The 17,475-nt window shown below is 46.4% G+C and overlaps 2 protein-coding genes across 4 annotated transcripts in view; one reads left to right on the top strand and one right to left on the bottom strand.

Annotated features, from left to right (window-relative positions):
• Positions 1 to 1,923: 1,923 nt before the first annotated feature.
• LOC115181013 (inversin-like) overlaps positions 1,924 to 17,475 on the bottom strand; it is a 23,151-nt gene continuing 7,599 nt past the window's right edge. Inside the window, exons 1-4 of one of the 3 annotated variants that reach the window (XM_029743128.1) lie at positions 15,129 to 15,186; positions 13,706 to 13,810; positions 2,224 to 2,323; positions 1,924 to 2,151 (exon numbers count right to left, since the gene is read on the bottom strand). In XM_029743128.1, coding sequence (XP_029598988.1) covers positions 1,949 to 2,151; positions 2,224 to 2,323; positions 13,706 to 13,708 — 306 coding nt within the window. In that variant the 5' untranslated portion in view covers positions 13,709 to 13,810; positions 15,129 to 15,186 and the 3' untranslated portion in view covers positions 1,924 to 1,948. The other 2 variants (XM_029743126.1, XM_029743127.1) reach the window with 2 other exon arrangements.
• Positions 15,121 to 17,475, top strand: part of LOC115181011 (endoplasmic reticulum resident protein 44-like) — a 22,263-nt gene continuing 19,908 nt past the window's right edge. Inside the window, exon 1 of the mRNA XM_029743122.1 lies at positions 15,121 to 15,268. Coding sequence (XP_029598982.1) covers positions 15,212 to 15,268 — 57 coding nt within the window. The 5' untranslated portion in view covers positions 15,121 to 15,211. The remainder of the gene's footprint in view (positions 15,269 to 17,475) is intronic.

Here is a 17,475-nt window from a genome sequence, read left to right as displayed (position 1 = left end):
GTGTTCTGATGGTTCCACTACTGTTCTAGTGTTTCCTTTAGTGTTCTACAGGTTAATTCAATGTTCTGATGGTTCCACTACTGTTCTAGTGTTTCCTTTAGTGTTCTACAGGTTTACTCAAAGTTCTGATGGTTCCACTACTGTTCTAGTGTTTCCTTTAGTGTTCTACAGGTTAACTCAATGTTCTGATGGTTCAACTACTGTTCTAGTGTTTCCTTTAGTGGTTCCAGGTTAACTCAGTGTTCTGATGGTTCCACTACTGTTCTAGTGTTTCCTTTAGTGTTCTACAGGTTAATTCAATGTTCTGATGGTTCCACTACTGTTCTAGTGTTTCCTTTAGTGTTCTACAGGTTAACTCAATGTTCTGATGGTTCCACTACTGTTCTAGTGTTTCCTTTAGTGGTTCCAGGTTAACTCAGTGTTCTGATGGTTCCACTACTGTTCTAGTGTTTCCTTTAGTGTTCTACAGGTTAACTGAATGTTCTGATGGTTCCACTACTGTTCTAGTGTTTCCTTTAGTGTTCTACAGGTTAATTCAATGTTCTGACGGTTCCACTACTGTTCTAGTGTTTCCTTTAGTGTTCTACAGGTTAACTCAATGTTCTGACGGCTCCACTACTGTTCTAGTGTTTCCTTTAGTGTTCTACAGGTTAATTCAATGTTCTGATGGTTCCACTACTGTTCTAGTGTTTCCTTTAGTGTTCTACAGGTTTCCTCAAAGATCTGATGGTTCCACTACTGTTCTAGTGTTTCCTTTAGTTTTCTACAGGTTAACTCAATGTTCTGATGGTTCAACTACTGTTCTAGTGTTTCCTTTAGTGGTTCCAGGTTAACTCAGTGTTCTGATGGTTCAACTACTGTTCTAGTGTTTCCTTTAGTGGTTCCAGGTTGACTAAGTGTTCTGAAAGTTCCACTATTGTTCTAGTGTTTCCTTTAGTGTTCTACAGGTTAACTCAATGTTCTAATGGTTCCACTACTGTTCTAGTGTTTCCTTTGGTGTTCTACAGGTTAACTCAATGTTCTGATGGTTGCACTACTGTTCTAGTGTTTCCTTTAGTGTTCTACAGGTTAACTCAATGTTCTGATGGTTCCACTACTGTTCTAGTGTTTCCTTTAGTGTTCTACAGGTTAACTCAATATTCTGATGGTTCCACTACTGTTCTAGTGTTTCCTTTAGTGGTTCCAGGTTAACTCAGTGTTCTGATGGTTCCACTACCGTTCTAGTGTTTCCTTTAGTGTTCTACAGGTTAACTGAATGTTCTGATGGTTCCACTACTGTTCTAGTGTTTCCTTTAGTGTTCTACAGGTTAACTCAATATTCTGATGGTTCCACTACTTTTCTAGTGTTTCCTTTAGTGTTCTACAGGTTAACTCAATGTTCTGATGGTTCCACTACTGTTCTAGTGTTTCCTTTAGTGGTTCCAGGTTAACTCAGTGTTCTGATGGTTCCAGTACTGTTCTAGTGTTTCCTTTAGTGTTCTACAGGTTAATTCAATTTTCTGATGGTTCCACTACTGTTCTAATGTTTCCTTTAGTGTTCTACAGGTTTACTCAAAGTTCTGATGGTTCCACTACTGTTCTAGTGTTTCCTTTAGTTTTCTACAGGTTAACTCAATGTTCTGATGGTTCAACTACTGTTCTAGTGTTTCCTTTAGTGGTTCCAGGTTAACTCAGTGTTCTGATGGTTCAACTACTGTTCTAGTGTTTCCTTTAGTGGTTCCAGGTTGACTAAGTGTTCTGATGGTTCCACTATTGTTCTAGTGTTTCCTTTAGTGTTCTACAGGTTAACTCAGGATTCTGATGGTTCCACTACTGTTCTAGTGTTTCCTTTAGTGGTTCCAGGTTGACTAAGTGTTCTGATGGTTCCACTATTGTTCTAGTGTTTCCTTTAGTGTTCTACAGGTTAACTCAGGGTTCTGATGGTTCCACTACTGTTCTAGTGTTTCCTTTAGTGGTTCCAGGTTGACTCAGTGTTGTAGTGTACCTTCTGTGCTGCCAGGTGCAGGGCAGTACGTTGGCTATGGTCAGTCTTGTTAACAGAGGCTCCCGCCTTCAGCAGTGTCTCAGCACAGTCCAGACGGTCAGCCAGGACACAGTACATCAGTGGGGTACGCCCAAACTGGTCCTCACGGTCACGCAGGGAGGGATCCACTACACACAGTGGGTCAGGGGTTAAAGGTCAGGGTTCAGGGGAAAGTGTGTGTGTGTATGTGTGTATAGTACCTGTGATGAGTCTGAGGAGGACGCTCCGGTCTCCGTTGACGGCGGCTGCGTGGACCTGGGAGCCCAGAGTGGCGGGGCTTGGGGGTGAAGGGTCAGATGCCTACAACACATACAGTCCAGTCAGAGCCAGACACCCACCTGGCCATACAGGTAAACACACTTGCTGTGCATGTGTTAATACAGGCTGATAGTAGGGTGTGTGTGTGAGCCCCTGCAGTGGGAGTTAAATCTCTTCCTGCTCTCACTTAACCAGACAGGAAGCAGCTAGGGGAGATCCCCGACAGGGAGTGGGGGGTTCTCTGCTCATGTCTTTTCATAACTCATCAATACTGCAGAACGCCTGTGTGTGTGTGTGTGTGTGTGTGTGTGTGTGTGTGTGTGTGTGTGTGTGTGTGTGTGTGTGTGTGTGTGTGTGTGTGTGTGTTGGTTAGCCCAGGGGGCCCAAAGTACAAAATCTATTACTGCCCCTAACCAACTCAATTCATAAACCATGAGAAGGTATGCAACAGTGCAGTGCAGATATGCAGTCAAAGATCTGTTGCATTACAAACTGAACATTGAGGAAGTTGTCCGGACACTTTTTTGCTACATCCTGCCAACCCTGGTCATGGGAAGCTAGTGAGAGGCAGAGGTTTGGGGGGGGTACTATGCCCCCTTCACCCCGTCATTGCAACCTCCTCGTAAAATGCAGACACTGCGTGCTGCACGGCAATTACCCATCATGCACAGTGCTTTCGCACGCTCTGCCAAGTAGCCTTGCTCTGACACAGGGGGTAATAGAGGTTACTTACTGTGGAGGGTGTGTGTGATAGATATGATGTGTATCTGCAGGTACTGTGTGTGTGTGTGTGTGTGTGTGTGTGTGTGTGTGTGTGTGTGTGTGTGTGTGTGTGTGTGTGTGTGTGTGTGTGTGTGTGTGTGTGTGTGTGTGTGGATGTGTGGATGTGTGTGTGTGTTAGCCATATCGTGGGAAGTGATTTTCCGTGACAGGGAGTTTTTATGGGGGCTTCACTGGGATCCACCACAAACTCCCATCATTTCCTAATTTCCAAGGATCAAACACACACACACACACACACACACACACACACACACACACACACACACACACACACACACACACACACACACACACACACAAAGTAGACTGACACAATGTATACGAACACAACACAGATTCTTAATGAATGCTAATATGTAACACATGCTGTGGTCATACAGATGCCATCTGGCAGCACCTTCAAACAAAACATTCTATTAACAAGAGCAATATCCTTCTGTGACTGCTGCTAACTACCCCCCTCCACCCCCCTGCCCACTCCACACACACACACACACACACACACACACACACACACACACACACACACACTTCTGAAAAAGTTGAGTTCCAACAAAGCATGACAGGAAAAACATGGTGTTCTGTACAGAATGGAGGAAGTTATTAATTCAGCCATTCATCAGTGGTACTGAAGAGTCAACCTGTAGATTAGCATGCAGACAACAACGCAGGGTGGAATGCATCGACCAGGTTCACTCAGACCGTCATTATTTAGGCCCAGTCTTTATTCAGTGTTATATTGGAGGATTTCAATGCAACAGAAACCCCCGCATAACCTTTCAGAGACACTGCGGGAGCATTAGACAGAGTACACACACACACACACACACTCCTCCAAAAACACACATACAGAAAACACACACATATTCAGGAGAGACAGGGAACACACACCAGGTCTCTGCTGGGACAGAGTGAATAGCAACCGCTGAGACATACAGACAGAGACACGGAATCAAAGTATGTGTGTGTGTGTGTGTGTGTGTGTGTGTGTGTGTGTGTGTGTGTGTGTGTGTGTGTGTGTGTGTGTGTGTGTGTGTGTGTGTGTGTGTGTGTGTGTGCGTGTGTGTCTGTGTGTACATGCGTGTGTAGGCATCTGGTTTGATGGAGGACAGAGCTGAGGCATGCTGGGTAAGCAATGGGGGGCGGAGCCTGAAGCCTTTCTTGATGTTTTTTCCTTTTTGGCGACACACACACACACTTTGGCACACATTAGATTCTGAGCATCAAACAGTAATAAAACCACCCTACACCCATTCCTGAAATTGAAATGTAAGTTTTAAACTGGATGCAATATTCATTCAATTCAGTTCAAATCATGAAGTTCAATTTATTAATTCAATGATTCAATTTGAGCATTATAAATGCTAAAATATTTCATTGAAATTCAATGTCTTAATACAAATGCGAAAATATTGAACTCAAATACCCACCTGTGTGTGTGTGTGTGAGAGAGAGAGAGTGAGAGAGAGAGAGAGAGAGAGAGAGCGAGTGTGTGTGTGTGTGTGTGTGTAATCTGATAGCAGGGCAGTCCTGAGGGACTTCTATGTAGTTTTGATAAACAGGTAAAGAGGCGGGAGGAGCGATAATATCAGCCAATAGGGACTCCCTGTCTCCTCGCACAGTCTCTGGGGCATTCCCTGGTTCCCCAGAGACCAATAAGCTTCTCTCACTCGGCTGGGGGTCGGGCCTTGGGGTGCAACACAGCCAATCAGCAGGGAGAGAGAGCTGAGTGACACATAGTACCCATGGTGCACCCTGACAAATGAGCCCCCAGGGCCGGGAGCCAATCACAAGGGAGGGTAATGCAATTAGGTGGGACTACAGCTGTCAATCAGACCACTACTGGGGTCAGAGAGTTATGCCTGTGGCTAACACACCACAGCACGGGGTTACACAGATGCGCACACTCGCGGGTGCGTGCACGTACACACACAGATTCGAGAGCCTTCTCAAGGGGATTCTCAACATTAGACATCCTGAGGCAGAGACTGTGCATAAAAAAGTATGTGTGTGAGAGGGGTCGTTTCACTCTATCTCTCCTGAGGGGTGAGGAGGGGGAGAAGTGGGAGGGAGAGGGGTGAGTGGTATGTGTGAGACCGTCTAGGGACATTGATATTGACTGTGTTGTCTCTAAGGGCTTACACCTGAGAGTGAATGTACATGTATGTGTGTGTGTTCTGAGTGCTGGTGTCCATTGGGGGGGTCGGTGTTGTTTGTGCTTCTAGCCTGAGAGCTCAGAGAGGGAGGGGGTGGGGGTTTGGAGGGGGTGGGGGTGTAGAGGTTTGGAGGGGGTGGGGGTGTAGAGGTTTGGAGGGGGTGGGGGTGTAGAGGTTTGGAGGGGGGGAGGGGTGTAGAGGTTTGGAGGGGGGAGGAAAACGAGGGGGGGTGTAGCGGTTTGGAGGGGGGAGGAAAAGGAGGGGGTATAGAGGTTTGGAGGGGGGGAGGGGGGATGTGGAGGTTTGGGTGGGGTGTAGAGGTTTGGAGGGGGGGAGGAAAAGGAGGGGGGGTGCAGAGGTTTGGGGGGTGTAGAGGTTTGGAGGTAGGGGGAAGGAGGGGGGGTGTAGAGGTTTGGAGGGGGAGAGGAAAAGGAGGGGGGGTGTAGAGGTTTGGGGGGTGTAGAGGTTTGGAGGGGGGGTGTAGAGGTTTGGAGGGGGGGTGTAGAGGTTTGGAGGTAGGGGGGAGGAGGGGGGTGTAGAGGTTTGGAGGTAGGGGGGAGGAGGGGGGTGTAGAGGTTTGGAGGGGGGGTATAGAGGTTTGGAGGGGGAGAGGAAAAGGAGGGTGGGGGGTGTTACACTGGCTCACATCACACTATACAAAAACACACTGCTCTCCTCTGAGGAACTCATCAAACACCACCACCATCATCACCATCACCATCATCATCATCACACAGACTTAGCTTGTAGAAATAGGTGTGATTGGTGCAGTTTCAGGCCATGTGGAGTGATGCTGGAGATGGAGATGTGAGTAGGTGGGTCTGGGCAGGTGTGATGTCCTTGATGTTTGTGTGCATCTGTATGCTGTCGTTTGTATGTGGATGTTTTGTATTGTTAAAAAAATATATATATATATATAATCGTACAAAAAATAAATAGGTGTGATTTTGACTGGCATGTTATGGAGCCTCTGGTGATATCTGATCTGTTGTTTGTGTTTCTAAAGGCTTATCTCTGCCTCATTAGCTAGTGATATTATACCAGAACATTCCACTGAGTCAATACCATTCTGCACCACAAGACACTAACCTCACACTCTGTGTGTGTTTATGTGTGATTATGTGGTTGGGGTATGTGTCTGTGTGACTAATCTACATGTCTGTGAGCAGGTTGATGTCTCACTGACTGGCAGTCCGTCAGCTGTCTTGAAGATTAATCAGAGCCATCGACAGCAATAACACCCCAGCTGTGTCTCATATCACACACTGGTTATTCCACATGTAGTGCACTACTTTTAACAAGAGCAAGACGTGGAGCCTGAATTAGCAGACTGTATGTGAAATATGGTAGTTTTGTATTACATTGTTATTGATTACTGCATTGTTGGAGTTAGAACTTGCAAGAAAGGCATTTTGACTGTACTTGTGTATGTGACATTAAAACTCTAAACTTGGTATTATTTAACTATCAGATCAGGCCAGGATCCCCCCCCCCCATGGATTAATAATAGTGAGGTCTTAGCCCTGGCACTGGGTCTGTGGGTGGTACCACTCAGGGAGTAACACAGGGGGAGGGTGGCTGTGACAATCACCCATTATATCACTAATGAGACAGCCCCTGGAGAGAGAGAGAAGCGAGAGAAAGAGAGAGAAGAGAGAGAGAGTGAGACAGAGAGAGAGAGCGAGACAGACAGAGAGACAGAGAGAGAGCGAGAGAACGAGACAGACAGAGAGACAGAGCGAGAGAAAGAGCGTGAGAGAGAGAGAGCTCGATCTCCCTTTCCCCTCTGGCCCCTCTACTCTCCTCCTCCCCCTTCAGAGTCTAATTGGCTAAAACTGTGATCTAATTAAATGTCCAATTAGAGTGCAGAGAGCCGTGCCCGCCGGCAAATCAGAGCACAGGGACATAATCAGCTGGAAAAACAAACAAAAAATCAATGAGAGAAAAAATAGATTGAGAAAGATGGAGAGATAATCTATAACAAACCTCGTTCAGTCTCCTCAGGACTTTAAATGGCCCCACAAACCGCGGACCCAGCTTCCGGCAGGGCAGGCGGAGGGACAGGTTTCGGGTCGAGAGCCAGACCCGGTCCCCCCGCGCGAACACCGGGGCCTCACTGCGGTGGCGGTCGGCGCTCGCCTTCTGCCGCCTGATGGCTCGTTGAAGACGTACATGGGCAGCGTCCCATGTCTCCTCTGAGCGCCGAAACCATTCATCCACCGCAGGAGCTTCGATCTGGCTCTGATGCCACGGTGCCAGAACCGGCTGATAACCTAGTACACACTGGAAAGGAGATAGGTTAGTGGAGGAGTGGCGGAGTGAGTTCTGGGCCATCTCTGCCCAGGGGATGAAAGCCGCCCACTCCCCCGGCCGGTCCTGGCAATAGGACCGCAGAAACCTACCCACATCCTGGTTAACTCTCTCCACCTGCCCATTACTCTTGGGGTGAAAACCCGAGGTGAGGCTGACCAAGACCCCCAGACGTTCCATAAACGCCTTCCAAACCCTGGACGTGAACTGGGGACCCCGATCAGAAACTATATCCTCAGGCACCCCGTAGTGCCAGAAGACGTGGGTGAACAGGGCCTCCGCAGTCTGTAGGGCCGTAGGGAGACCGGGCAAAGGAAGGAGACGGCAGGACTTAGAAAACCGATCCACAACGACCAGGATCGTGGTGTTTCCTTGTGACGGAGGAAGATCCGTCAAGAAATCCACCGATAGGTGTGACCACGGCCGTTGTGGAATGGGTAGGGGTTGTAATTTCCCTCGAGGCAGGTGTCTAGGTGCCTTGCACTGGGCGCACACCGAGCAGGAGGAAACATAAACCCTCACGTCCTTAGCCAGGGTAGACCACCAGTACTTCTCACTAAGACAGTGCACTGTCCGACCGATGCCAGGATGACCAGAGGAGGGTGACGTGTGGGCCCAACAGATCAAACGGTCGCGGACAGCAGACGGAACGCACAGACGCCCAACTGGACACTGGGTGGGAGTGGGCTCTGTATGTAACGCCCGCTCAATGTCCCACACCACCGGTGCCACCAGGCAAGAATCCGGAAGTATGGGAGTGGGATCCGTGGACCGCTCCTCTGTGTCATACATCCGGGAAAGTGCGTCTGCCTTAGCGTTCTGGGAACCTGGTCTGTGGGATAGGGTGAAAACAAAATGGGTGTAAAACATGGCCCACCTTGCCTGGCGAGGATTCATTCTCCTCGCCGCCCAGATGTACTCCAGATTGCGTTGGTCAGTCCAAATGAGAAAAGGGTGTTTAGCCTCCTCAAGCCAATGCCTCCACGCCTTCAGTGGAGTCGCACCGGTCACCCCTTCAGCAATGAGGTAATGGGAGCCGCTACCTGACCAAAGCCCCGGATAAACCTCCGGTAGTAGTTGGCAAACCCTAAGAACCGCTGCCCCTCCTTTACCGTGGTTGGAGTCGGCCAATTACGCACGGCTGAAATGCGGTCACTTTCCATCTCCACCCCTGACGCGGAAAGGCGGTACCCTAGGAAGAAGACGGACTGTTGGAAGAACAGACATTTCTCAGCCTTGACGTACAGGTCATGCTCCAACAGTCGACCTAGCACCCTGCGCACCAGGGACACATGCTCAGTGCGTGTATTGGAGTATATCAGAATGTCATCGATATACACCACTACACCCTGCCTGTGCAGGTCCCTGCAAATCTTGTCTACAAAGGATTGGAAGACTGATGGAGCATTCATCAACCCGTACGGCATGACGAGGTACTCATAGTGCCCAGAGGTGGTACTAAATGTTGTCTTCCACTCATCCCCCTCCCGGATACGCACCAGACTGTAGGCACTCCTGAGATCCATTTTGTGAAGAAGCGCGCCCCGTGCATTGACTCAATCGCACTGGCTATGAGAGATAGCGGGTAACTGTACCTAACAGTGATCTGATTGATACCTCGATAGTCAATACACAGGCGTAAACCTCCGTCGTTCTTCACAAAAAAGAAACTCGAGGAGGCAGGTGAAGTGGAGGGCCGAATGTATCCCTGCCCCAGAGATTCGGAGACATATGTTTCCATAGCCGCCGTCTCCTCCTGTGACAGAGGATACACGTGACTCCTGGGGAGTGCTGCGTCTACCAGGAGATTTATCGCACAATCCCCCGTCGATGGGGTTGTAGTTGAGTCACCTTCTTCTTACACCTACACACCTCCCTGAGCACTTACGTGACCATCCCTTGAGAGCCCTCTGTTGCAACGAAATGGTGGGGTCATGATAGGCCAACCAGGGTATGCCCAGCACCACGGGAAACGCAGGAGAATCAATAAGGAAGAGATTAATTCTCTCCTCATGACCCTCCTGCGTTATCATGTATAGGGGAGCGGTGGCCTCCCTAATCAGCCCTGACCCTAATGGTCGACTATCTAAGGCGTGCACAGGGAAGGGCATATCAACAGGAACAATAGATATCCCTAAACTATGTGCAAATGAACGATCAATAAAGTTCCCAGCTGCGCCTGAATCTACTAGCGCCTTATGCTGGGAACGCGGGGAAAACTCAGGAAATTCTATGAACACAAACATGTGAGCAACAGGGGGCTCTGGGTGAGTCGGATGCCTACTCACCTGGGATGATCCACCAGTGCCCTGCCTGCTGCCTCGACTCTCTGGGGAACCTCCCCAGCACCGACCAGCAGTGTGCCCTCTGCGGCCACAGGTGGTGCCTTCCCTGTAGCTCAGTTGGTAGAGCATGGTGTTTGCAACGCCAGGGTTGTGGGTTCGATTCCCACGGGGGGCCAGCACAGGAAAAAAAATGTATGAAATGTATGCATTCACTATTGTAAGTCGCTCTGGATAAGAGTGTCTGCTAAATGACTAAAATGTAAATGTAAAATGTGGTGCAGGGAATGCCCCCCCCCTCCGGTCCCCCTTAGAGCAGCACCTCCTAGCTCCATAGGTGTTGGATCGGAGGTGCTGGGGGATGGAACTGACGGACCCCAATCCGGACGTCCGCGTGAGGCCAACAGGTTATCCAGCCGGATGGATAGGTCCACCAGCTGGTCAAATGTAAGGGTGTTGTCCCTGCAGGCTAGCTCCCGATGAACGTCCTCGAATAGACTACACCGGTAGTGGTCAATCAGGGCCCGCTCATTCCATCCCGCGCCGGTGGCCAGAGTATCGGAAGTCCAGTGCAAAGTCTTGGGCGCTCCTCATCCCCTGTCTAAGATGAAATAAGCGTTCCCCCGTCTGGGGAAGGGAAGGAGCGGCGTTGGACAACTATGAGGATTTCACCCACCGCTGCCGGGCAGTTTTCGATCATCCACCTGAGGGGAGAGCGGTGGGTGAAATCCTCATAGTTGTCCAACGCAACGCCGCTCCTTCCCTTCCCCAGACGGCGTTAGCCCATTCAAGTGCTTTCCCAGATAGACAGGAGATGAGGGCGTTCACACTCTCGCGTCCCGAAGGAGCCGGGTGGACGGTCGCCAGGTAGAGCTCCAGCTGGAGTAGGAACCCCTGGCACCCAGCAGCCATCCCATCATACTCCCTTGGGAGCGTGAGCCGAATCCCACCGGGTCCAGGTGAAGGAGGGGTGGACAGCAGTGTGGGTTGTTGTGGGAGCTGGGGTGATGATGATGGGGTTGCTGGAAAACCCCCTCTCTCCCATCGCTCCATGGTTTGCAGCACGCGATCCATGGCTGTGCCGAGACTTTGCAACATAGTCGCGTGCTGCTGGACGCGCTCCTCCACAGGTAGAGGAGGGCTGTGTCCACCTGCTGACTCCATTGGTTGTGGTGCGTGTTTCTGTCAAGTGTCTAGGTGATGCAGGTAATGCGGAGACAGGCGCAGGACACAGAGATGAGTAATAACCGGAACTTTACTCAAAAACAATATTCCACGAAGGAGACAAATAATCCAGTTCACATAAACAAGACAACTTAACACGAACAAACACACACAAAACCAAGGGAGAAACCAGAGGGTTAAATAGGGAACAATAATTATGGAATGGAAACCAGGTATGTACAATGAAGACAAAACAAATGGAAAATGAAACGTGGATCGGTGGCGACTAGAAAACCGGTGACGTCGACCGCCGAACGCCGCCCGAACAAGGAAAGGGACCAACTTCGGCGGAAGTCGTGACAACTCTGAGCATACAGAGAGTTGGTATAGACTAAGGTTTAATATTATCCCAGTATTTTACAAATGTTCCATCCTGAGAATAAATCACCTTTCTCCCGGGTAACCCGGTATTTCCCGACCAAAACCAGAAGTGTCATTCTAAAGAATATAAAACCATCGGACAGAATGATGTGCTATTCTAAATGTCAAATTCTATACAGCCGAGTCTGACAACAATCAGATTAGTTTCCAACACCTCCAGGACCAACTCATCAAAAAGCCCCCACCCCATGGAGCAACAATTAAAATGAGTCTGATGTGCTCCTGATAGCACACAGGGTAGAAAGGAGCAGGGCCCCGGGGGCAGGACATCTTAAATATACAGTATCTGGATTAGCTTGGATCCGCATGAATATTCACGCTAGATGCTACCTGAACAAGATGAGCCTTACATTAAAGACATGTTAGGAGTCCTACACTAAAGACGTTTTATGAGCCCAAGCCCAAAAAAGCCCAAATGATTATGCTGTTATCCAATACATATGATAGGCTATACCGCACATTACACTCTGCAGAAAAACACAAAAGCCCATAGATGTATGCTCTTTTGGGGAAATAAAGAAAACAAGCTCCAGTTATATGTTTGAGTGTGGACTGTATTTATGTACTGTATTGTATAATGGACTGAAATTACACACCTCTTTCAAACCATGAAGAACATGCAATGCCAGTGCAGGACATGCAGCCTACAAATGTATAGGCTAGAGAATTTATTTACATGTTGAGTAATAATAGGGCCTATTTTACATTTTTATATGTAAATAGGGCCTATTTTACATTTTTATAATTAGTAGGCTGATGCATTAACTTTTCATAATATTTCCCCACATTTTGTGCGTATTAGGCTACCTCCTCCTTTCTCTATTGTTGCTTCATTCCTTCCTCGCTCTCAACAGTTAAATGAAATAAGTTTTGTTGTCCTTATCTTCATTATTGTAATGACATGCTTGAATAATATAGTAGACTACCAGAAAGGGATGCGGACGGCTTTCACTTCACTAGGATTGAAAGGTAATGGGTCTGAATAAATAACTGCTATAGCCTATCACCATCGTGCGTTCTCTTCCTTCTATTTAACATTCAGCAAACAAGAGCAAGCTTGCATCCCTCTTCGAATAGTCTCTTAGTATAAGTAATGCTGGAAAAAATGTCCAACAACAAAAGTTAAGAAGGAGAGAGGCCAGAGGAGAGCAGCTGTGTAATTGCCTAAGAGAATGGTGAACTGTCCAACAATCTTGAGGACGATCTATTTTGGATGCAATTTGAATGGAATTGATTGAAAGAGAGAAAGACTAACAAAGAGTGCTCGCCTCCATACTGATTTAAAGCAAAGATATTCGAGTGATAGGCTGTTTTAAAATTCTGCAGCTGCAAAAAAATATGTTTATCTATACAATAAGGTGACCCCGAAAGCCAGATGGAGATGTGTAAATTAGCAACACATTCATATTAATCTATCATTCAGATGTATTAGGCCTAATATTACTGTACCATAGGCTATATTGAAGCAAATTTCCCTGTCTCAAGAAAAAAAGTTCCCAGCTGATGAGATGATACATGCATTCATTGTGAACTGCGCTCCATACTGCGCTGTTTGCCCCCACCCTGAGCGTTGATTATTGATCATGCAGATAGGAGAGCACAGAAGGCCGTAGAGGAGCCATATTTAGACATTGCATATAATTTAACAGTTCCATTTCACATAATGCTGTTCATAGAAATAATGTATTATAATTTACCGGTTTCTCACAGTTTATTATCCCGGGAAATGGGAGTGGGTATGGGTGGGACTGGGTATGGGTGGGACTGGGTATGGGTGGGAGTGGGTATGGGTGGGAAATCTCAGTAACCCGGTTCCTGCTATTAAACCCCAGTATAGACATGAGAAGATCTGCTTATAAAACATTATTAACAGTTCAACTATTACAGTAAGCACACACACACACACACACACACACAAAACTGTCTCCATCTATGAGCTGCTGACACAATGGGAAGTGGGAACCCCCTATGGACAGCTTTACCACATCAAATATTAATGCTGGGATTCAATTCAACATTTAATCTACTTAACAGTTATGAAATACACACACACACACACACACACACACACACACTCACACACACACACACACACACACACACACACACACACACACACACACACACACACACACACACACACACACACACACACACAGTTATACATGACCCCTTAGACAGTAGTGAGAAGGATAACACTATGGTCACATTAGAATGAATAATTGAGAGGAGGATGTATGCACTGGTTTGTGAGTGTGAGTGTATGGGTGTGTGTTTTGGACTCTTACCATGGCAGTGCTAGGGGGAGGCCTCAGCAGATGTTCCCCAGCTCAGTGCATCCTTGGTGGGCTTGGCTGCACGTCCAGGTCCCCTGCCTGCCCTGATCCTGGATCCTACAGAGAGAGAGAGAGAGGATCTCTCACACTGAGACCTGCCCACCTGCTCACAGCAACGCTGCCAACATACACAGACACCCTGCCCGCTCTATGCCAACTACTGTGCTCTATGATAGACTTGGTTAGAGCAGGAAGGGCAGATGGAGAAATGGACAGAGACAAAGAGAGACAAGGTGATAGATAGATAGATAGATAGATAGATAGATAGATAGATAGATAGATAGATAGATCACAACTTCTCAGACACAGAGTCCCTGTCTTTCTATCCCACAAGTCTCTTGTCTGTCCACTTCCCATCCAAACAACAGAGGCAGCGCATACTAGGCTACTCTCAGAATTACATTTTTGTATCAAGCAGTGTCTGCTACCTCTATGTTGTTACACCCCTTACAAAAAAAAATCGGTTTTGAAATTGCGGTTAAAGAGCAGTAACTACAGCCGACTGTGGTATTTTGGACACTGCACTCTGACTGTTAGTTTTAGGACAGAACATCGGGAGTCTGTCTACTGGATACACAGTCTACCGTTGTTCTGTCCCAAAACTATCTGACTGTAATCTTTTTTCTACTACTGTAGTAACTTGTGAAGTGTTAAGTAATAACTGTGTAATAAGTAACACAACATACTGTATTATTTCAGTAACTTAGCAGTTGTTAGAATGATGTTTTTCATATTGTAGCCTCGGTAAAGATTTGGTAAAAATACACAAAACAACTGAAACAGCTGGAGAGTCAATAACAGACTACAATACAGTTGATATCCTGTCTGAATCTGTGTAGCTGCCATGGCTTTATGCAGGCGAAAATATTAGATTTAGATTAGATTACTTTCTTAGTCACACGCACAGGGCAAAATCAGCATGTCACTAACTGGTCAATAAGAACTGACTGGCGGTGCATTGAGTTTGATAGTTAGCTAGCAGGGTAGCCTGCATAACTAACGTTAACGATGATGTAACTTACCTTACTCTGTTAGAAATCACGGAATAATTGAGAAAAATATGCATTTAGCAACTGTCAACATTAGGAAAATGAATGTATATTTTTTAATAGTTATTTGTTCATCTGATCAGTATCTTCCTGACTCTCTCACTCTCTAACGCTAGAAGTTTTGTCCCAGAAAGTGTTCCGTCAGACCACAAACATCTGGGTCGCAAAATATTTAGAAAAATACATCTCCCACTTCCAATTCTTCTAACCTCCAAAGAAATACGCCATACTTGTAGTTTTAAGCCTAATTGGGAATCATTGCTGAAGAAAATTACAAAACTACTACTCCCATAAACCACAACGTTAAACCCGGAAAGATCGCTCACCTATCCGTTTCCTGCCTCAACAGCAGAGTTGTGTCGAGAGACAGGGAAGACCGAACAACACCATAACCTCAACCAACTCTACAATGAAACTACCACCAATAGTATCCTCGCTCGAGGTCGGCTTCTTCACGATACTGTTGGTAAGGAACTTAAATTGGGCTTCGACAGCTAACTTACACGTCCTCGTATTTGAAGTGCGCTCGGTCTGGCTTCACAAGCAGTTAGCTAACATTAGAGTTATGGGCATTCGTTTTTCAAAGTGATACATACTTTTGTCAATCACAAAATAAAGATGTATTGAACATGAATATAGTCTTTACATTACTGTACCTAGCTAACATTAGCTGGCTAAAATAGCTAGTCGGCAAACCAAGTTAATTGAGATCAGCTAGCTGGCTAGCTAAGCTTGGTAACGTTAGCCAACTGTTTTTTAGCATGACCCTCCTTTTCTGTGATCACTCGCCTTACTCTGCCCTGTTATGTTAACTAGCTAGCTAACGACTGTGCAAGTCCAAATCAGTATCTTATTCTAGATGCATGGTGAATCTTAAATCCACGTATCGTTGATTGTGTGAGCTAACGTTAGCTATCAGACTTGGCTATATTTGCTGTTTGTTTAACTTGCCTAGCTAGCTAGCCAACAGCTAATGTTGTAGTTGTCTTGCTAGCTAACATATGTAGCTAGCTAGCCAGGTCGAGGGACGGTACCACAAGTTAGTGAATTTAGCCATAATCGTGTTGCGGAATGATGGAGCCGGTTGGTGAATTCCTCTGTTGTGGCTCATTCCTATTGGCTGACAACCCGGAACTGATCAAAGCTCTGTTCTGCTGCTCAGGATATCGGCCTATTACAGTGTAAACATTCTTTACTGTCAGGGATTTAAACTAAGTCATATACTTGTTAATCAGCACGATTCATGGCTTTTATAATGGCTTCTAATCTAGAAACTGGAAGGTAGCTAGAAAGTATCTACAAATATGTCTGTATTCATATATTTTTTAGGGAATAGGCCTGTCTCATCACTCACATAGTTAAACCAGAGACAGTGGCAACATTTAATTACTGAAATATCTCTTGTTAAACTGAAGCTGTTGTCGCTCAGCAGACATACAGACGAGTGTCACAGCCAGGCTGCTGTGCGATGATCTCACTATACATAATACCCCTAGTCCTGTATTAGTTGACCCCAGAAATAGTGTGTGTACATTTTGTACATACAACCACATCCGCCACCACTCAGCCTTCTCTCTTAAGTGCTATATTACAGTGCATATTACAAACCACAGCAAAGACAGCTTCTCCTGTTAACACTGACTGTTACCTTAAACACATACTGTACATACATATTTTATTTATTTTATTTTATTTCACCTTTATTTAACCAGGTAGGCAAGTTGAGAACAAGTTCTCATTTACAATTGCGACCTGGCCAAGATAAAGCAAAGCAGTTCGACAACATACAACAACACAGAGTTACACATGGAGTAAACAACATACAGTCAATAATACAGTAGGAAAAAAAATAAGACTATATACAATGTGAGCAAATGATGTGAGATAAGGGAGGTAAAAGCAAAAAAATGCCATGGTGGCAAAGTAAATAAAGTATAGCAAGAAAAACACTGGAATGGTAGATTTGTAGTTTGAAGAAAGTTCAAAGTTCAAATATAAATAATATGGTGCAAAGGAGCAAAATAAATAAAATAAATAAATACAGTAGGGGAAGAGGTAGTAGTTTGGGCTAAATTATAGATGGGCTATGTACAGGTGCAGTGATCTGTGAGCTGCTCTGACAGCTGGTGCTTAAAGCTAGTGAGGGAGATAAGTGTTTCCAATTTCAGAGATTTTTGTAGTTCGTTCCAGTCGTTGGCAGCAGAGAACTGGAAGGAGAGACGACCAAAGGAGGAGTTGGCTTTAGGGGTGACCAGAGAGATATACCTGCTGGAGCGCGTGCTACAGGTGGGTGCTGCTATGGTGACCAGTGAGCGGAGATAAGGGGGGACTTTACCTAGCAGGGTCTTGTAGATGACCTGGAGCCAATGTGTTTGGCGACGATTATGAAGTGAAGGCCAGCCAACGAGAGCATACAGATCGCAGTGGTGGGTTGTATATGGGGCTTTGGTGACAAAACGGATGGCACTGTGATAGACTGCATCCAGCTTGTTGAGTAGGGCATTGGAGGCTATTTTGTAAATGACATCGCCGAAGTCGAGGATTGGTAGGATGGTCAGTTTTACGAGGGTATGTTTGGCAGCATGAGTGAAGGATGCTTTGTTGCGAAATAGGAAGCCAATTCTAGATTTCACTTTGGATTGGAGATGATTGATGTGAGTCTGGAAGGAGAGT

This window comes from Salmo trutta, unplaced genomic scaffold, assembly GCF_901001165.1.
Source record: "Salmo trutta unplaced genomic scaffold, fSalTru1.1, whole genome shotgun sequence".
NCBI lineage: Eukaryota > Metazoa > Chordata > Actinopteri > Salmoniformes > Salmonidae > Salmo > Salmo trutta.
This window is presented reverse-complemented; position numbering and strand designations above follow the sequence as displayed.